General features: G+C 43.1%; 1 protein-coding gene across 1 annotated transcript in view; it reads right to left on the minus strand.

Moving 5' to 3' along the window:
- Positions 1 to 22,324, minus strand: part of ITIH5 (inter-alpha-trypsin inhibitor heavy chain 5) — a 102,997-nt gene that overhangs the window by 18,349 nt on the left and 62,324 nt on the right. Inside the window, exons 8-10 of the mRNA XM_037846490.1 lie at positions 8,240 to 8,408; positions 4,544 to 4,853; positions 363 to 922 (exon numbers count right to left, since the gene is read on the minus strand). Of these exons, the coding sequence (XP_037702418.1) occupies positions 363 to 922; positions 4,544 to 4,853; positions 8,240 to 8,408 (1,039 nt within the window). The remainder of the gene's footprint in view (positions 1 to 362; positions 923 to 4,543; positions 4,854 to 8,239; positions 8,409 to 22,324) is intronic.

Raw genomic sequence — 22,324 nt, forward strand, 5'->3', positions numbered from 1 at the left:
CACAAAAATGAGCGTTTGTTTGTTGGTTTTTTCCCGCCCATGCCTCCTAAAGTCCTTGGTGTATGTTAGGCTCAGAATTCACTGACAATTTATTGATGCACTGACTTCACTGTGTAACATACCTGAGCCAAATGTCACTTCTTATGATTTCCCTACAGAGTCTCCAGTTTGTAACAATACAAATACAACACTCTAATCCACCCTCTGAAGACCACGAGCTGCATTAGGGTTATGGTTTATAAAAATTGCAATGACAAACAATGAAAGAGACCACCGATGAAGAAACCTTGGCATTAGAAGGAATCACAGCTGACATTTGAGGTCCGACGCCCCTCCCTTTGCCACCCCTGGAGCCTCATTACCTGACTGCACGCTGGCCCCTTGCAGGTTCTGTATCACTGTTTCGGGACCTGTGGCGGCAGACATGCCATAGCTGTCTTCTAGTCCCTCTGTCGGAACAGCTGGTTTCTTCAACTTCATGGAGGTGAATGGGGTGAGGAAGTGGTAGTTCACTGCCAGACTCTGGGCCTTCTGCCTCAGTTGCTCCTTCTCCCTCTCATCACCACTCTGCAGCCAGGAGCTCAGCAGCTCCTTCACGGTGAGATAGCTCCAGAGACGCTCAATGTGGTTTGGGTCATCCTCACCAACCCCCTTGGACCTCGTGCTTCCGGCAACATCATTCCCCACCTTCTGGGGCTCCACGGGCACATCTGTCTTCAGCACGACAAATTTCTTACTATTGCTGGCTGTGACTTCGACGTGCAGTTGATCCATGGTCCTGTCCACCAGCTTCCCAGCAATGATGATCTCCGAGCCATTGAAGTAGTTGGGGAACAGCGTTTTGGTGGCGTGCTCCACCAAGTCGCGTGGATAATTGATGCGGATATCTGAAAGGAGAGGGGTCCTGATCTCGTCGTAGAATCTGGAGTGGGAGACCAGAAAGAGACAGAGAGAATCAGTGCCACACTCTGGCTGCAGGAAATTAGGGACTCTTGGAGTGGTAGATGGAATTCTAGAACTGATCAAGCCCAATATTTGACCCAGCACAGCCTTCCTGGTTGGAGGTCACTCAGCAGTAGCATGAACACCCCTGATGAGAGCTCATTATCCCACAGGGCTTTCTAGTCTCTCTTCCAACTACTCCAATGATGAACAACCACCTCCTTAGAGTGCATAAAAATCTTCCTCCCAGAAATTTCCACCCCTTGAGCTCAGTTTTGCCTCTGGAGCAACAGAGAATTGGTCTAACTCATCTTCAACAAGACGACCATTTAAATGCTTAAAAATACCCCCATGTGTTCCTTAAAGACTTTCATGCAGACTAATTGAGCCCCAGATTCATGAACTCTTCTTCATGCAATACAATTTCAAGATTCCCTAAACACCCTTGGTAACTTTCCTTTGTACACACCTAAGTTTTTCAAAGAGCCTCCTAAAACATTTTTCTTAGAACCAAACACATATTCTAAATATGCTCTAATCAGCATATTACACGAGAACTCTGACCTTGACTTTGACACTAGGTGTTTGTATAATGCTCAGCATTTGCTTGCATTCGATTTTCTCACAGTTATGTTACCTGGTTTCATCTTACCGAGTAAGGAGACAATTAGAACTCCCTTTCCAAAGGTCTAGAGAGCCTAGGCTGTGGAGGGACACTTCCATCTCAGCCACTGCATACTGCATGCTGTATGTCTTGTGGCATATGACAACCTCTCTGAACTGCAGTTTCTTTACCTATGAAATGGGGATGTTTACAGTATCTTTTTTGGCTTACTACTAGTTGTTCCCCCACTGTGGCCAAATGTGGCCACATGGCTATGTTCTCACCAGTGGAATATGCATAGAAGTGATATGCAACACTTGCCTAAAAGAAAATGGCTTGCCCTGTCTTTCTTTTCTTTCCCTATCCCTTGGGCTGGAAGATAGCAGCAATAGTGACCTAATTTCAATCTTGAAGTTAAGGACAACACCTTAGGGGGTGCAGGGCAGTAAAATGAAAGGAACCTGAATCTCTGAGTGACTTCCTGGGGCAGAATCTACCCTGTCCAAACTCTTAAAGGAAAGAGAATTATCTATCTTATTTCAGCCTTTGTATTTTGTCATCTTTGTTAGAGAAGCTTAGTCTCTACCCTAATACACACTCTTCCCGGGATTTTTGTGAGGATCACATAATATATGCATGTAGAAATGCCTGGTATAATGTGAGTTCTTAATAAATGCTGGCATTTACAGTATTTTAGTAGCATGACAGCAAAGCTGATTTGTTTCAGTGTAATTGCTCACTGAATGCCTTATAGAATCTCAACTCTGTTATACAATGCATTAGATTCTACCTTTTTAAATATAGTTTTGAAAACGGAGGAAGCAGATTTGTGATTTCATTTAGATCTCTGATTAAAATGCTAGGAGAACATTCTATACTCCTTCAGCATCAAATCTCCCTGGCAACGCGAGACATGACTCCCGGGGATGAGCCTGGACCCAGCATCATGGGACTGAGAAAACCTTCTTGACCAAAAAGGGGAAGAGAAATGAAACAGAATAAGTTTTCAGTGGCTGAGAGATTTGAAATGGAGTCAAAAGGTCACTCTGGAGGGCATTCTTATGCACTATATGGACAAACTTTTTTAGTTTTTAGTGCATTGGAATAACTTCAAGGAAATACCTGAAACTCTCAAATTGCAACCCAGTAGCCTTGATTCTTGAAGACGATTGCATAACTATGTAGCTTACATGGGGTGATAGTGTGATCGTCAAAACCTTGTGGCTCACATTCCCTTTACCAGTGTATGGACAGATGAATATAAACATGGAGACAAAAACTAAAAGAAAAATAGGGTGGGACAGGGGGATGGGATGTTTTGGGTGTTCTTTTTTACTTTTATTTTTATTCTTTTTTTTTTTTTTGGAGTAAGGAAAATGTTCAAAAATTGATTGTGGTGATGAATGCACAACTATATGATGGTACTATGAACAACTGATTTTACACTGTGGATGATTGTAGGGTATGTGAATATATCTCAGTAAAACTGAATTTAAAAAAAAATGCAGGAAAAAATGGCAACTAGCCCCATACAGACAGCCTATCTTTATTGCCCATCACTAGAGATGTCCAATTAGATTTATCATAAATGAATGTTCTTTGATTATGGCTATTAAACATCTGTAAATCTACCTACACCTCACTTTTCCTTTTAGGGTAAATACCACACAGCAGACTGAAGCACAGGATGTGGAACTCAGAGTCAACTCTTCCTTGAATCAACAGCAAAGTCAGCCAACATGGCAGGCAGCGTGCTGTCTGAGGGAAGGCACTACACCGGGGCAGAACACCTGAGTTCTAGTTGTGTCTCCACTTCTAGATAAAATTATGATCGTTGATAAGTCATTTAACCAATTTTCAACATGGAAGAAAGACTGCCTGTGGCAGGGGCCAGTCTGAGCGCAGCCTGCCATCTTCCCCAGGGACCCACAAACAAACCCTGTGCTTGGGACTGTGGGACCTGGCTCCCAGGACAGGATGAAGCTTGGGAGCTGACTCCATTCTTGGGAATTACTTGAGGTAAAACACTCCACTCCCCTACAGAGAGTGGCCTTCCACCACATTCCTTCCCCTTGTCCCCTTTTGCCCAAAGGATGTATGGACATTTGCTGGAGACAGTCTGGCTTAAGGTATATACATCTTATGGCTCCCAGATCACACCTTCCTCCTCCCTGGCTAGTAGACCTGTTTGTGGCGAAGAGGGAACAGAGTCCCTCCACTACCACACGAGCACAAGGCCTGCAAAGACCTTCTACCTGTGTGGACTGCAGGTTGAGACCCACTGGCCATGGAGAACCAACGCCCAACATAAAGCTGACCTCCTTGCTTTGTCTCTTCCCCATGTGAGGAAATGTTCCTTACAATGCTCGTGTGAGATGTGCTCTGGTTGGCGACCCCATCACCTGTAAACCGTGGAGTGGGCTGGCCCCTAGGTCTGCTGCTTCTGGTGGCAGGCGTAGCCAGCCTCCTGGCTTCCCTCCAAGCAGTGAGACCCCACCCTGGGAGGGGGTACTGGTGTCTCTCCTGATTGATAGTTTGGTGCAGCCAAGCAGAGTGCCGACATCACCTCTCCACCCCCCCTCCCAGGGTGCAATAAGAGTAAATTTACCATAACGTACTTTGAAATGTCAAGAAGACAATTACAGGGATAAGGGCTAACTAATATGCGGTAGACACCCTGCCAACATTTTACATAATGTTTTCTCATGAAATTCCAACAGCTGACTATAATCCTCATTTTATAGATGAGGAAACTGAGGCACAGGTAGTTTTAAAAACCTGTGCCTGAAGTCACAAACCCAGACCAAAATTTGAACCCAGGTCTCCTTGGTTTCAAAACACATTATGAGGTCTCCCCATGTAATGAGTTATGATAACTTTGAACAGACTCAAAGTTAAGGTGCAGAAAACCACATCATTTCTAAGTTTCTCATCGAATCCAGCCTTCAAACCCCTCCAGAGAGCCTTTCATTGTCCTGAGAAGACGGACAGACAGACCCAATGAGCTGGGAGCCCGCATCCTCCTCCTCGAGAACACGCCGGGTGAGGCCACAGTTCTCCAGGGACAATTTCTCCAGCAACTTGAAGTCCACGTCATTGCCAATGCCAATGGTGAAGATGCAGAGGCGACCTCGGGCGGCCTCCCTGGTGTTGTTGAGGATCTTGACAGTGTGGGTTTCCCCCACGGTGGGCTTCCCATCCGTCAGGAAGACAATGAGGGACACACTCCGGTCTTCAACGTCGTTGCGGGCCACGTACTCATTGAGCAGCCTGATGGCCCTCTGGAGGGCTCCATTGATGTCTGTGCCTGTAGGACACGAACAGAGGACAGCTCAAGACCGCTCTCAGCTTCCCAACTTGAATCCACATTCATATCTGCAGTTAACTCTCAATCACTCAAGCATGAACAGGAGGGAGGCAGGTGGGGAAAGAAGTCATCTGCCCAAAGGGGGTGATTTCAGGTCATATGGCCTGTGCAGAAGCTCGGTAAGCATTGCTAAATGAATATACAGTCGATCCTCGTTATTGGCTGTAGTTATGTTCTATAAAGTCACCGCGAACACTGAATTAGCAAATGCTCACCCATCCCTCCCAGGGAGATAACAGATTAAGTACCTGTGATGCCCTGGTCACAACATTCACCAACCATTCAATACACAACCTTGTTTTATGTGTGTTTCTGTTTAAAGACACCTTATTTGATATATGCTCTTCATTCACTAGCATTGAACTCACGACAATCAGCACTAAAACTGAGGTCTTTCTCCGTAAGGCACATCACAGCCTTCTTGCACTTAGGAATACTAGACAGCACTTCAGCACTACACTTGGGGCTATTTTCATCGGCAAAATCATCCATAAAAAGTATAAAAATGCGAAAAATGTGGCAATGGATATGCTGCAAAGAGGACACTTGTTTACAGTAGGAGAGCCAAAATGATAAAGCACAGTACCACCTCTATTTGACCTCAACTGGAAATGTACCTGTTGGGCAATTCAAAATTTTTGCCGCTCTGTGCATGTCCACAAATGACCTTGAAAGCACAGTAAATACTGATTTGGGGGATCACAAATACATTTTAGCAAGTAAGCAAACTCACAAACACAGAAACAGCAAATAATGAGAAACTGACTGTAAAGGATAGCAATTGCCCCACAATAAAAAGCCTTCTCCTGGAGATGTGCAATGGTTCCTTAGCTCACATGTCTTCAGTACTGATACTTTAGCATTAGTGATTTCTACATCCTGTTCTGGGAATAAGTTTTGAAAAGAGCAGGAGGCTCCTGGGGATAGAAATTTGGAGGGAGAACATGAGGGAAGGAAGGAGGTTTCCGGATAAGCTAAGAATCTCATCCAACCACTGATGCTGTCCCCCATCACCAAGTAAAATGGAGAGTCACTGCAGTCTTGAATGCCTATTTCCTTTTTCTGTCTGCAGTGATTTTTTTAATAGCTCTATTCAGATAAAATTTACCTACCAAAAAATTCACCCACTGTAAGCAGACAAACCCATAATATTCAGTTGTGCAACCATCACCACCATCCACTTTTAAAACATTTCTCTTACTCTGACTGGAGTGATTTTCATCCACCTTCAAAATTTGTCATGTTTGAGTGAATGAAATAATTCTCCCATTGCTTCAAGTCCTCCAGAATTTCTAGCTAAAAAATATAAACCTGTCTGCGGCAAACTTATTCATAATTCTTTCTAAGATGCACAAAGAATCCAAACCTAGGGAAAGTTATGGTTGAAACAGAATTTAACATTTCTTTGGGGCTCATTGATTTCCCTTGCTGAATGCCCAGTCTAATTTCATTTTGCCTCTGGATGTGTGGGCATGACTGATGGGCAAGTGTTTATTTTCTTTCTAATCCAGCCCCTAACTATAGTACCAACTCTCTAACTCCACTTTAAAGCCAAGGAGAGCCAGGCAAAGGAGTGGGTTTATCTTTTCTAATATCATACAGTCACCACAAGCACAGCAGGGCTTGGAATCAGATCCATGTAAAGCCACAGAATCTCTCATCCACTTAGCAACAGTGAGGAGCTCTCTCCACAGCGAGGATCCTACAGAGGTGCCTCGACCATCCCACAAAGAACTCATGCAGTATCGTCAAAGGACCCAAGTGCAACCACAAAAGGGTCTACTCAGGTGGGTAAAAATAATGAGCGCATCAGACACTTAAAGGGGAATTGCCATGTACCAGGCACCATTCTAAGCGCTTTAAATCTATCAGCTCATTTAATCTTCACAACTCCATTATTATCCCCATTTTACAGATGAGGACACTGAGGCACCCAGGAGTTAAGTGATTAGGAAACAGTGGGGGTGGATTCAAACCTAGACAGCCTGTCTTCGGCATCTCTGACCCTGACCACAATGTCACATTGCTTAGAGAGAAACCAATAAGGTTTCTAAGGTTTGGATTTCAAAAGGAACATAATACTTACCTGCTCTTTTCTAAAGCTGTTTATCCTCTACACACACATAAACACACATCATTCTAACAGAAAGTAGTAATTAAAATGACTTCAATTTGGCAAATGCTAATTGTCAGGAATTACAACGATGCTAGGAACTAGAAGGCATAAAAAGACAAAGAGGAATCTCTTCCCCCAAGGGCTAGACTTGACAATGTGCTGTCACAGCTCATCACCGTAATATTGAATCTAATCTATTTCTCCCTTCAACCAATAACACAGTTGCTAGAACACATTGTATCGGAGACTGATAGAAATCCCATTGTAAATCAAAGTTCAGTCCAAGCACAATCAAGGTCCAAATGAAGTTTCTTTGGGAATTCAAGGGCTTTGTCTTGGATAGGAAATAATGAATATTTGAAAGACGAAAAATTCCAGATGGAAAAAGATTAAACTGAGTGTTCTATGTGCTTCCAGATAACCAAAACACAAACTGTCTGAGACAACAACTGCAGAAGATGGTTGTTCTGTAAAGGGTCTTGAGAAAGAAGATGAGGTGTGGGGGCAAGTTCAGTTCTGTTAAACATTCCTGTATCAGCACCACTCATGCCCACAGCGCTGGTGATGGAGATGACAGCAAGATTAAGATCCAGTTCCTGAGCTGAAGGAACTTGCATCCAGGGCAGCTGGGTAACGTCCTGTCCTGATTCTCTAATCTTAGAATTCTTTACAACCTATCCCCCCATCTCTTAGCATTCTGCACACTTACCTGGGTACCATACCCAGTATCCTTTCCATCACATTTTATACCCACAGCACTCCCAGTCCACCCGGGATTCAGGCTTTGCCAGCAATGCTGTATTCCCAACACGAGGACTAACTGTTCAGCAAGCCCATTCCATCTGCAGCTTCTTAAGGTGATAATATCCGCGCACACAAAACAGTAAAGCATCCACTTGGCATTAATTCTCCACCCAAAAACCATTTACGAAAACTGCTTCATTGTTCAGGATCCGTGAGATAAAGCCAGGAACATCTCCAAGAACATATCGGGTATTTCCCCCCATAACTTACCTGACCATCTTTGGGAACTGGAACAGGAGAATAGACAGATTTGGTGTTCAGAGAAACACAAGCTTCTGGGAAAGCCCTCACTTGTTATCTCCTTTCCTGTAGCCAGCGTCAGCTTTCAAATCTTCATCTCTTGGTGGGAAATGAGCCACTAGCCTATTATCCCGTCAAACAGAGAAGAGAAGGCATCGTTTCTTACCTCCGGTGGGCGACATATGGTGAATGTAGACTTTGCCGTCCCTGACGCTGTCGGGAGTGGCTGACACCAAGTGGTCCTTCCATACCTTGATCCGGTTGGAAAATCCAATGATGCTGAAATGATCCTGGGGTTGGAGGTCATGGAGAATGGTGAAGAGGGCATCCTTGGTCTAGGCAAACAGAAAACCGAAACCAGACACATCAATCACAGTGCTCCACCTGGCTTGGAAACTGAACACCAGGGAAAATCTCAGGATTAAAATTCAGTGCCGACTATGTAATGGGCACTGGGATAAATGTCAAGGAACCTGTCACCTGGATGGAAAAGCAGCATAAGCATGTTACAATTGTATACAGGACATACATTTAATAACCGAAATGACACATCCTCCTACATCCCTCTACGTGAGCAGGCCTCCATGTCTCCATGTGTCGTTATCTTGACCTAGGATATCTTCCCCAATGTCCCATCCCCGATTTTCACCTGACAACCCTCTAGTCATTCAAGACCCAGCTACAAGTGATGTACTGTCTATTTGAAACTTTTTTCTTACTTCTCCAAAGAGGGCTGATCGTTCCCTCCATTAGGATAGCTCTGTCCCCAATACACTCATCAAGTGCATATCACATAGCAGTGGTGATCTGTTTAGTCTCTTTTCCTTACTAGACTGTGAGCTCTCTGTGGGAAGACCTCATTCATCGTCCTATCACCCGGGGCACAGCAGAACTCCCGATGTGCAGGAGGTGCTAGACACGAGTCGGGTGAACGAATGAATGAATGGTTAATGAATCAAAGAATTAAAGGTACAAACAATAAACAACAGAGGAATTTAAAAGAAAACAAGATGACTTTGGGCTGCGGTGGCCTGAGAAGGCTTCATAGAAAAAGCAGCATTTGACTAGGAGCCTTAAAGGATTTGGATCACTGGAAAGAATGGGAAGGGCTTTTTGGAAAGAAGCAGAGAAGTGAGCCGGATTGAGCAAAGCCAAGAGGTGATCCAGGTGAGTTCAGGGGATGCTGCCTGGATATGAAGTGTGCATTTAAGGAAGACATGCCCTGTGGAAAGAAGAAAGAAACCACCCAAAACCAAGACAAAAAAAAAAAAACAACTGTTGAAGCGTGGACAAGAGTTTTTATAACCACCACCAGATATCGTAAGAAAGCACCACCCTCTCTAAACATCAGTGTTGTTAGACATTTGGAAAGGGATTTGGGCTATAGGTCCCGGGGCTCTCTCGATATTCCTATAACCATTACACCTGGTCCCTTCCTTCCAGGGGTGAAGAACTCAGGCTTCGGAGCCGCCTGTCTGGGTTTGAACCTGGTTTCATCACTTTCTACATGTGTGGTTCTGGGCAAGCAGCTTACCTCCCTGTGCCTCGGTTACCAAGTCTGTAAAACCAAGACCGTGCTAGTACCTTCCCCACCAAGTTGCGTGAGGCTTAAATGAGTTCCTATATGAAAAGTGCTCAGAACAGCTCCAGGCATTCAGCAAATGTGAAATACCTGCTTGCGATTATTTGCCAGCCGAGGGAGGCAGCAGAGCTGAGGATAAATGGCTCAGTGTGGAGAAGTGATGTCCAGAGTGAGGTCTGCTCAGAAACTACACGATTACTCTGAAACTATTCTGTGGGTTTATTTTCCAGATCTTATGACTAATTGCCTTTGCCTTAAACCACAGATTCAGAGATTATCAGACTTTTACTCTCTACCTCCCAGCTCTCGACTCGTGTGACATAGCCACTGCCTTCTGATTTTGGTCCCGTTAGAATTTTCCTACTTCCTCCTGCTTTAGTCTCACCTTTCAATCCTGGAAACAGTTGCTTACGCTCCCATCCCATCAAGCAATCCTTGAATTTCACAGGCAACTCCAAATCCACTTTAGAAAACTATTCTGGGCGTGCCTACGTGTAAATCCATATGTTCAATCTTTTACTGCACAGTTTAGTAAACCTGAACAAACGTTAGCCTAACATGATCCTTACTGAACCAACCGAATCAACAGCAGCTGTGCCTCAACTTCCCCCTGATCCTGGGTTGAGAAAGCAGTGGAGTTTAATGATGTCATTAAAACATAATGATAATGAAGATAATGTCGGTGCTAGTATTTCCTCAGAGACTTCTCCCCAGGTTTTATGCTAAAGGCTGGTGCTTTTTATAGAGAGGGAACTGACAACGTAAATATTAATACTAGTATTTCTATTTTACAGTTGAGGCACCTGAAGCAAAGAGGGGTTAAGCCTCATGCATGCCCACAGGAGGCTGAATTACAACCCAGGACATCTGATTCCACCGCCAACACACCAACAAAACTGAAATCCACAGCCCCAGGGGGCTGGGGCTGAGAGTGCTCTGTGCTATACAACCCTTATTTGAAGCTCATTTTGGGATTCCGTCCAGGTCCCTGCATGTGGATGGGCTCTGTTTGTGTCTTTCACTTCATTTCTGGCAGCAATTAATGGATTCATCTCCTATAACATCCTCGCAGAAAGCGCTGCATGAATTCTGCATCCACCCAGGGATGAAAATGAGAAGCATACTTCATTAAATTCATCTGCTCACCCTACAAAGGATTGTACCCCTTGTCCCTGTCTTCCCCATCACCCCCACCCAGTTCTCCTGGGAGAAAAGCTTGACAATGGAAGTGCTCATTTCCCTCCATCCGTCTAGAAAACCCTCCTCCGTTCTCTCTCCTCTCTTCCTGGCTCCAGGCATTCCTCCTCCCCTCCCATCACACTCGGGTTTTGCAGACTACAGACTCGCTGGCAGCAGAAATCTTCTGTCCTCTCCCAACCCCAACTCCCGCCTCCTAGGAAATGTGTCTAAGTTCTTCCAAAAACAAACAGAATCTACACCCGAAATTTGTCAGAATGATCCAGAAGACATTTTAAAGTACATTTCACCAAGTCAGCCATTCTCCCCGTCTGTTTACATGCATACAACATAAAACTCTCCATGCGGGCCACTTTCAAGCAGACAGTTCCATGGTGTTAATTGCATTGACTTTATGCTATCATCACCAGCATCCACCACCAAAACTTTTCCATCACCTCACAAAGAAGCTCTGCACCCACTAAGCAATAACTCCCCATCCCTAATCCCAGCCCCTGATAATTTCAGATCTACTTTCTGACTACGATTTTGCTTGTTCTAGTTATTTCGTACAAGTAAAATCAAACAATTATCTGTTCTTTTTTGTTTGGCTTATTTCACTCAACATGATGTCTGCAAGCTACAGCATATATCAGAACACCATTCCTTTTTATGTTTGCATAGTATTCCATTGTGTATATATATATATATATATATATATATATATATATATATATAACATAACCCATTTTGTTTATCCATTCATCTACTGAGGGACACTTGAATGATATCTACCTTTGGCCTTTGAGAATAATTTTCCTATGAACATTGGTGTACAAGTATTTGTTTGAGTCCTTGCTTTCCATACTTTTGGGTAGATATCCAGAAGTGAGACCACCAGGTCATATGGTAATTCTGCTTAATTTTTTGAGGACCTCTTTCCACAGCATCATTACATCGCCACCAACAAGGTATGAGGGTTATTTCCCCCATCCCTTCTACAGTGGTTTGGAGCTATATGTGCCCCAGAAAAACATGTTCTTAAACTTAATCCATTCTGGTGTGTATGAACCCATGGTAAACAGGACCTTTCGATGAGGTTACTACAGTTAAGGTGCAGCCCAACTCAATCAGGATGTGTCTTTAAGCAGAATGAAATTCAGACAGACAGAGGGAAAACCACAGGAAGTAAAAGCTGAAAGTCAACAGAACTTGGAAGAGAAGGCAGAGGACAGCAGAGGCCGCCATATGCATTTCCATGTGACAGAGGAGCCCAGGACCAAGGATTGCCAGCAGCCAGCCGCAGAACACCAGTCTTTGGGAAGAAAGCATTGCTTTGATGATGCCTTGATTTGGACTTTTCCCTAGCCTCAAAACCATGAGCCAATAAATTCCCATTGTTTAAACCAACTCATTGCATGGTATTTGCTTGAGCAGCTAAGAAAACTAAAATAACCTCCTTCTTGAAACTCTTCTTGCCTCTGGCTTCCTTGGCACTAGCCTGGGTCTCCTCCTCCCTGACTTTGCTGATGCCGCCTTTCCGGCCGGCCCTTAGATGTGAGAGTCACGTGGCAGTTTCCTCAGTCTTCATATTATGCCTCCCACACGCCACACCTTCCTAGGTGAGTTTATCCATTCCCATAGCTCCAGCTACTGATTCATGTGCTGCAAGCTTCCAGACTTATCTCTGGAGCTGACTTCTCTCATTACATCCAGACCAACCTGCCAAAGATTTCTCCCTGCATGTGCCCCAGGTATCTCAGACTCAGCATGTTAAAAATGTGAACCTTATCCTTTTACCCAAACTTGTTTCTCCTCTGCCTCTCTCTAACCCAGAGAATGGTACCATCAGCCACCCAATGAATGGTCCAGTCAGAAACTGGATCAAGTTGAATCTTTTCTCCCACACCTCCCTCACCCACTTACGTCAGTTACCAAATCCTGGCAGTTCTGTCTCCTTTCGCAAATCCCCCCACCTTTCTCAACATCTCTGTGATCATAACTGGGGCTAGAGCCCTCTGCTCCAGATTGGCAATAGGTTTTTTTCCTTCTTTTTTTTTTTTAATACAAAAATAATATCATTCATAAAAAAAAAAAAAAATCAGGGAAAAAAACCACATAGGAATCACATAACCTCACCCACATAGAGACAAGCACTGTTAAATTGTGTCCCTTCAGAAATTTCTCGATGCATGGTGAATAATTTTAAATCAAATAGATCATATAATATGTATGTATATATTTACAGTGCTATTAAAAGTTTTTATTTACTATATTATGTACAGTTTTCATGTCAACAGATAAGTGTATGCCACATAATTTTACTGGCAGCCCCATATTCTACTGTATGCATACACTTAATATTTTGAATATTTAAATATCACTGCTATGAAGCTCATCATTCACAGATCTCCACACCCACTATTATTTTCTTAGGATAAGTTTCCAGATATGGAATTAGCATGACAAAGGGCTCCTAATCTACCTTTCTTGCTTATTTCCCACTATTCTCACCTTCAGTATAAACTCTATTTTAGTTTCCTCATTGCTGAAGTAAATACCATGCAATGGATTGGCTTAAACAATGGGAATTTATTGGCTGGTGGTTTTGAGGCTAGAAGTCCAAATCGAGACATCTGCAAGATGATGCTTTCTCCCTGAAGACAGTGGTGTTCTGGGGCTGGCTGCTGGTGATCCTTGGTCCTGGGCTCCTCTGTCACATGGCAATGGACATGGCGGCCTCTCCTGGCCTCTCCCTTCTCTTTGACGTTCTGTTGACTTTCAGCTTCTGGTGGCTCTTTCTGTGGCTTTATTCTCTCTCTGTGACCTTCCCTATGAGGACTTCAGTAATAAGGTTAAGACCCATCTTGGGCCACACCTTATCTGACGTAACCTCAACTAAAGGATTAAGTATACGGACATGTTTTTCTTGGGCACATGGCTGCAAACCACCACAAACTCTAAGATCCAATTTCCCCATACACCCAGCTTTCCTAAACATACCCTGCTTTATCATGACTTTGTACCTCAGTGCAAACTGGCCCCCACCTCCCCTCTTCTTTTCTATCATTAAACTACAGTTCATGTTTCGAGACCCACCTCACACATCCACTCCTTGGTGACACCATTCCTGCAGCACTTACTATGCATGGCTACTTTGGCATTGACATTGCATAAGGTAAATGTCTCAGCATTGTATTAGCACTGTCCGTTCAAGCCCTTTCCCACCTCAGGACCTTTGCACATGCTGTTTGATTTGCACGCAATGCTCTTCCTCATCGTTTTCACTACTGCTGGTTCCTTCTCATCTTTAGTCTTGGGCTTAAACACTATCTCCTCTGCCCTCCCTTACCCACTCACCCCCATACCACTGTTCTCTCACACATGACCCCGTTCTTTTCCTTCATGATGCTCATAAAGAGCATACAATCATGTATTTGTACACTGACCTATCTGCCCAACTCTTATGCTTCTGAGCACAGGAACTTCTTCTATTTTGTTTACTGCTCTATATTAATACCCAGCAGTGCCTGGTCCATAGTAGATGCTGGATAAATGTTTTCTGAATAAATGAATGGTGAAGGAAATGTCTATCTGTCACCCTGGATAGGCTGTTCCTTGAAGCAGCTAATCCCTTGTTTTTTCACACAGTGCAGGCTTTGAGAAAATATCTGTCAAATTAGGAGAGAAAGAAAAAGAGTCAGAAAGAGATGGATGCAAAGAATTCTACTGCATGAATGCAAAGGAAGTGAGAACCTTCCTTGAGAACCTAAGACATAATACTGAGAAGGATGATGTGCAGGTAGGCAACAAAGAGCCAGCTGGCAGATAAAGTAGTAATAAATACATCTGATAATAACAATAAGCAGATGTGGGCAGGGTCCTGAAGTGTTGATGTTTATGACATTAGCAGGAAGCTGGCAACAGCCTGGCTCTTCACCCTTCCCTCCATGCAGGGCCCACAGGTCCCCAGTGTGTGCCTTGGAAAGGCTTGGAGAGGGGGTTCTTATCAAAGACGGCTGTTTGTTTTGCAGCTGGCATCCTTAGGGATCCTTAAATAGCATGCAAAACATCTCAAGATGGGCCAGCCCACCTCCTTTGCTGAAAAATCCCCCCCTCCCCATCATGATGGATATTCTGCTGGAGGAATAGCTGTTTGAGCCTCTCCACCCGCCCACCCCTTTGCTCAGCAACTACAGTCTTCTATGACCTTGTAAGGCCACAGCTGCAAGGTCTCCTCACATGCCGTGGGCCGCTGGGCTCACAGGCACTATGTTTCCAGTTGCATTTGGACCTTCTGGCTGGTTTCCCACCCCTCATTCCAGAAGGCCTGAGCAGAAGCTGCCACCTGCAGACCCCGCTGACCAGTAACCCTTGACTTGCTATTACCTTCTCCTTGGAGAGGCTGACGAGCCTGATAACCCTGCATTCTGAGAAGGGCTAAAGAGGGAAGGGGGAAGGTAGTGTCCAGAAGAAGGCTGAAGGTGAGTGGGCTTAGTGGATATTTCTGTACCTTGGGCTTACATGCTAAAGATGAACAGAAAACTAGTCCGACTTTTTCCAGAGAACAGGGAAAATACATTCCAGAAAGACCAGAGGAAGCCCGGAAAGGCACAGGAGGTAATCCAAGCTTGTCTAAAGACCTAACTACTCTGAAGACAAAGGGACATCACAGGAGTGGGTGGGGCAGATCCCTGGAAGGTTCTCCGCAAACCTGAGGTTGTATGTCTCTAAATAACAACAGCTGCTGCCACTGCCAGGGCACCCGCCACCTCCCCCCACAGGGCCTTCCCAAATAATTGGACCCAAATGTTAAGACACTGGGCATCCCAGGCCACCACAGCCTTAGCGCGTCTTCCCATTTGTCCCAAGCTCCACCCACTGTGGAATGGTGTCTAGAGACAAGTAACCCCGAAACACAGTAGTTGGAATAATGGTGCAGTGAACTTAACTTGCTAAGAAGGGACCACAGGAAACTGTCAAAATGTCATCCTTGGAGGTCTTTTAAAAACAGACATTTAAAATTCTCCATATTGCATACAGCTGCCATGGAGATGGATAGAATTGGGGGTCAGGGTTTGACGGGTGAGGATGGCTGACTGGCTGACATTGCAAAGTTACATTAGCCGTTTGGGACTACGAGAATAGCTTCCAGCAAGTCATCCCCTTCATTCATCCGGAAGGTCAGGGACAAGGACAAGGGCTTATTTGGGGTGAAAACAAAGAATGCAGATGCTCAGGCCACCGTGTCCAACTCGTAGCAGTAAGTCAGTTGGAGAGGAGTTAGTACGTCTTGGGAAGGGTGGGCAATGGTGAAGGGGCCAGAAAACCAAGCCCCTGGGCTGAGGGAAAGAAAATTACGGAGCACATGAGGGGCCTGGCTAAGGAGGAAAAGGGGATTCTTAAAGAGGTCGGCTACCAAGAGGCCTGTGAGTTTCCCCTGGGGGACATGTGCCAGTTCCTGAAACCACCAGTGCCTGGAGGACGGGCCGTCATGTTCTCCACGGTGATGCCAGAGGGCAATCTGCAAACACTGGACTGCATCCACAATCAGGGGAGATCTGAAACAAACCCAAGACTGGGTCTGGACTGAAGGAAGATTAGAAGGCACACCAAGAGCATTTAGAAATGAAAAGGATCTATTTCTTACTACTCCAGAACTGAAGATGTACTCTGGTCTGCAGAGAGAACTTCGCTAAGATTCCTTCTCATTCTACCTGTTTAGAATCACAAAGGATGATGATTATTCTTTGCTTAAAACTATTTTATGGTGATGAATTCTTCTTCTATGTATGTTCCTTGGGTTTAAAAAAAATAAAAAAAAAAAGAGGTGTTTCCTTTAAAAACAATGTCTTAGACTCCTGGGGAGGAATCTGGACCTGGCATCGTGGGATGGAGAATGTCTTCTTGACCAAAACGGGGATGTAAAAGGAAATGAAATAAGTTTCAGTGGCAGAGAGATTCTAAAAGGAGCTGAGAGGTCACTCTGGTGGGCACTCTTACGCACAATATAGACAACTCTTTTTAGGTTCTAATGAATTGGAATAGCTAGCAGTAAATACCTGAAACTTTTAAACTACAACCCAGAACCCTCGACTTGTGAAGACGAAGACGATTGTAAAACAATGTAGCTTATGAGGGGTGACAATGTGATTGGGAAAGCCATATGGACCACACTCCCCTTTGTCCAGTGTACAGATGGATGAGTAGAAAAATGCGGGCAAAGAAAAAAAAAAGGGCACCCAGTGTTCTTTTTTACTTTAACTGTTCTTTTTTACTTTAATTTTTATTCTTATTATTTTTGTGTGTGTAGTAATGAAAATGTTCAAAAATTAATGTTGGTGATGAATGCACAACTACATAATGGTACTGTGAACAATTGGTTGTATGCTTTGTATAACTGCATGGTATGTGAATATCTCAAAATAAAATTGAAATTAAAAAAATAAATAAATAAAAACAATGTTTTAGAAACGAATTCCAGCTCTACCTTGGGCTTTTTATTAAGTCAATCATTTAAGCTCTGTCGATTTAAATTCTTTCAGGAACAAGGTGGGATATAAATAAATAAAAATGAACTCTCCCTTTCAGATTCTCCACCTGTCCAGTATGGTTGGCAATGGCCCCTCTTGCTCTGATGAATCTTCAGGAAAGAAAAACATATTGTCTCCTCTTACGGGGTCTGTAGAAAAGAACAGAGTGGGCCCCTGGAGAGCTAGGCTCCCCATTTCCCTTCTCCACTCACTCTGCCCTTCCCTTAGGGTCATCACCAGGGAAAGGGGTCTCCAAGGGGCAGCTCTGCCCTGTGCTCTTTGTCCCCTGCTGTAAGCTGCACTGGGCACGAGGGAAGGACCGTTCCTTTTCTTTATTCCCCTCTTCCCTATAAAACAAAGCCCATAAAGCAGCAGGCTTTTGGCCTAACCCCTAAAGGGGTAAGTGCTCCACTGTGGTAACTGCCAGGGGTGGATGGCTACCAAACATCTCATGAGTAAAGGGGTGCTATAGAATAAGGGCCTCAGGACAAGACCTCAGCAGAGCCCAAGAAAATCCCAGCTTCCTGCCCACTACTTCCTGGGGCACCCATTGATGCAGATTTTCTCAAATATTTCTGTGTCTGCATCAACCAGTCTCGATGGGAACAAACTCTGACACAAAAGGCTTTTGTACCACAAACCCTGGGTTGTTGGGTTGTTGTCAAGGGGAGCCATGACATCATAGATGAAACCTAAGTTCAGAGGTATTCGTATTCGCCATTTCCGTGTTGTCAGCACAGAGACAGTCCTGTTCTCCCAAGCAATCTTATGACGAGCCTCATTCTAAAATGTTTACCAAGGAGTTTTACATTTTCTCTTCATTGTGCCACACGGTGCTTTTCAAATGAGCCCAAGAGAGAAATCTTGTAGACTGAACAGCTTAAAATAATCCAGAAAAAAACAAACAAACAAACAAAAAAACTAAGACCTTCTAAAAGTTTGATTTGAGGCATGGGAGAGAATCATGATCAGCAAATATATGCCATGAAACAATCCTAAGTTTCCCAGAGAAAAATATTAGAAAATGGATTATGCCCAATAGAAAACTTGGCCACAAGTCAGCCTTCAACCTTTTGGAGATGGGCAAGATAACAGACACCACGTGGGAGCACATCTACATTGACCTCTTGTCAGGCCCTGATGCCACCAGGTGGGAAGTCCCCAAAGCCCAGGACACCCTGCCCTGGGTGGGAGTATGGCACTGTGGTCATTTGACTTGAAGGGAAAGGCAAAAATGGTCTGTGACTTCATCAAAGTTTGCGGCTACAGAGCCCCACTACCACCTTAAACTCCCTATAGCAGTCTGCAGTGAGGAGAACGGAGACGACCGCCATCGCAGCATCTGTCTGTCACCCCTCACTACATGCCAACTGACACCCATACAATGCACAGCCCAAGTCCCCTTTGGGTCAAGTTCACAGCTAAACTGGTAGAGCCAGGCTTTGCCAGCAGATGTCGCTAGTCCCTGGATATCAACCATGCTTCAGTGTGGTATTGAAAAACCACCAAAACTTATTCTATAAGAGGAAGCATAAACTTATATTGACATTCTGCAGGTCTTTCAATGATTTCAAGGAAAGTTTTCTGAAATCTTCCCTTGACTGTCGCACCAAATAGTCATACCTTTTGTAATCCCAACTCTAAGAGCAAGCAAAGAAATTGAATGAGAAAGATCATTTCTCTATAATATAGTCATGTCTATGTTGTTGTTACATTTAAAAAAAATCTTGATTTTTGACTTCAAAGAAGAAACCAAAGCATTTGAAAATATGTTATTCTACTGACTATAGTATAAACATATTTCAAGAAGTGGTGGAAACTCATAAAGGAAATTAATGATAGAGCAATGTGTCCGTCCCTCTTGTCACCCCTCTGCCATCAATGTCCTCTGAAAGGAATCAGATTATACAATGTAAGTCAAAACTATAATATAAGAAACATAAAGTATCCCAAAACAGTATCTCCATCAAACCTGAGGAATCTTGTTGAAAGGAGCTAAAACTATTTTTCCACTAGCCAGCATGTTCTTTTTGGAAAAACACCAGAAACAAATAAGCTTTCTTTATATAAATAGAAAATTTGAAATAGAAGTCATCACTTCCAATATTTTAAAACTGTTTAGTGACTGCTAAATAGCAACTTGAAATTTCACCTAGAAGTAAATGTAGAAAACACTGTTTCTTTGGTCTCTACATTTAAGTGTTCATATTATGAAAAACATATTATATTGAAAAAAATCATAGTGTTACCCTATTTAAGAATAATACTATTTTGAGCTATTGTAATTTCATTTAATGCTTGAATTCTTATTTCAAATGCTTTTTCAAGGCCTTACTTGTGCTAGGCAATGCTGCAACTCTGATTCTAGTATCTATTTACATATATGTTTAAGCAATCAAATATGTAAAACTGTTATTTCTTCATAGCAAGATAAAAACACCCTTTTGGTGAAGGTTCAGATCTAAATATAAGTATTATGTCAGGGCTGGTACTAAAACAGAATGATTATGTTAAAGACTAAATTTTGGCTAAATTCAGCCTTAACTAAAAAAGAGAAAGTCTGAATAGGTTTACAACATTTTTTGCAATGCAAACATAAATTTCACAAGTCCTTGTGTTTGATAACATTATTGTAACTTAAGAAGCAAGCTATCTTTCATCTTAATCCTCTGGCTAATGTCAAGCTTAGTCATATAATGTTTTGACTTTGCCGTGACAAATGTTTCAAACATTTACCTAAGAGTATCTTTATACAACATTTTTCTAAAAAGCTCACAATACTTTGCCCATAATATTTCTTTAATTCTTTGACATTAGGCATATCCATTTTTTCATACTTGATGTGTAAGTCACTCAAGGCTTAAAATAAATTTTTTTTTGGTTTTTTTTTTTTTTTACTTCTCTTCATGTGGAAGGCTAGTAACTTACCAGGATTTACCTTCACTGTCAATCCCAAAAGTTTAACTGAATATCGCCTTATCACCTCTTTGTGTTGGCTCCATGAGGTCACCTCAGGTACGGCTTCCCGTTTTAACAGGAAGTAAATAAGAAGAGTCAAGCAAGAGCAGTTCACCTCAGTTTGTGGCTTTCCTCTGTAATTGGTGTTCTTTGTCTATTGTTCTGATGCTGCTACTGACTAAAATGATTGAATTTTGGTCCCCAATGCCTGGTCTAAATTCTGAAGCTTATATCAGCCCTCTGCATGTTTGGATTCTGGAGTCCTGCCAGTTTCACTCTAAGGATTATTTTACTGTCTGACTCTCTGACTGCCCTTTGGCCCCTTTAACTTGCCTTTAAGTATGAGTTCTCATGATTCCTGCTTCCCTGGCTTCAATCCATCTTATCCCACTCTCTGAAAACTCTCAGGGATGTGCTTTGACAAATGTCAAGGACACAAAACACAGAAAGATATGGGGAGGCTGTGAAAAACCCATGCTGAAATGCAAAATAGCAGAAAACTGTATAAGAAATAAGCAGAATCACAAATGTAGATTATGTATGTGAAGAAATATTTAGATGAAGTAGAGTCACCCTCCACTATAAGGCAAGGAGAGTGACGATATCCCTAAGTCTCCTTCCATTTGCCTATACTCTTAAAGTCACCATGAGATTAGAAAAGGAGACTTTTGTTGCAAGAGGGAAGACATGGACTTAATTGTTGGGGCTTGGGGAGGGAGCCTTTGGTTAATACATTTTTCCTGAGTTCCTTATTTGCACTCTATCTCTTTGGGTTCTGGAGCTCTAGCCAGGCCAGAGGAGTTGTTTAGACATATGCAAAAGGAGGGCTCATTGAAACCTTACCTCTCTTCCTACATTGACCAGCTCAGCTACCTGAGGAGGGAAAGCAAAAAGACAGCAGAGCAAAACTGTGCCCTCTAATAAAGGTTATACATTGGCTGAGGTTCCAGAAGTGCTGAATGTCTCTGCAATCTGGGTGGAGGGATATGAACGGTTCTACTATCTCTGACCACCTCCTGGTTCTTTTTCCTTCTAGGTATTTTCTTTAAGTCCAAACTATCCTGACTCTCTTCTGATTATCTCTCAGTACTCAGGCTGCAGCAAACCAGAAACAAGACCAATCTTTCCTCTTGGATTGCACCTTGTTCACCTTTGGCCTTTATCAGGAACATATCATCAGGAGTTTGATCACAGAGGTCTATAGTTTTTCTGCAGTTTCCAAGTTCCTGAGCTTTGTCCTCTTTCCTCTAAAACAATGGCTCTCAAACTTTGCATTCATCAGACTGACCTGCAGGGCCCCATCCCCCGAGTTCTGATTCTGTAGGTCTGGGTGGGTCTTGAGAATCTGTGTTTCATCCCAGATGATGGGGTGCTGCCTGCTGGGGACCATGCTTTGGAAGCCACTTCTCTTAGAAGACTGTAGTCTATTTTTCCTTTGCTTCATGCCCAGAGCTGGCCAACTCCTTCAGCTCCCCTTACAATATTGCTTTTTTTGTTTTACAGAGAAGCCTGCGCAAAATGATTTCTGTCCAAATTCAAGTAGGAAATAATGGATGATTCCAGATAACCTTATCTGGGCCAAGAAAGTAAAATTTTGATTGAGCTATCCTTAATGCTTGAGTGCTTTCTTCAACGATAACCATATTAGCCAACATTCCACTCTTAGAATTCATCTTTTCACACTTGGAATCCAGCCAGCCACAGTGGAAACTGCCACTTAAGTGAAATGGTAATTGTGAAAGAGTCATGAAGTAACATAAATAATATAAATCTTTTCAAAGATCACATTGAACTAAAGCAGATGTGCAACACTATTATAAAGATTTAATAACAGAAGGGTATAAGGGAAAAAATGTTCCTATTGCAAACTATGGACCAGAGTTAATGGTAATATTTTAATACTCTTTCATCAACAGTAATAAATGTACCACACCAATATTACAGGTCAATAATGGGGGGGTGGGGGATAAGGGGTATGGGAAAATTGGGATTTTCTTATTTT

This window comes from Choloepus didactylus, chromosome 8, assembly GCF_015220235.1.
Source record: "Choloepus didactylus isolate mChoDid1 chromosome 8, mChoDid1.pri, whole genome shotgun sequence".
Lineage (NCBI taxonomy): Eukaryota > Metazoa > Chordata > Mammalia > Pilosa > Megalonychidae > Choloepus > Choloepus didactylus.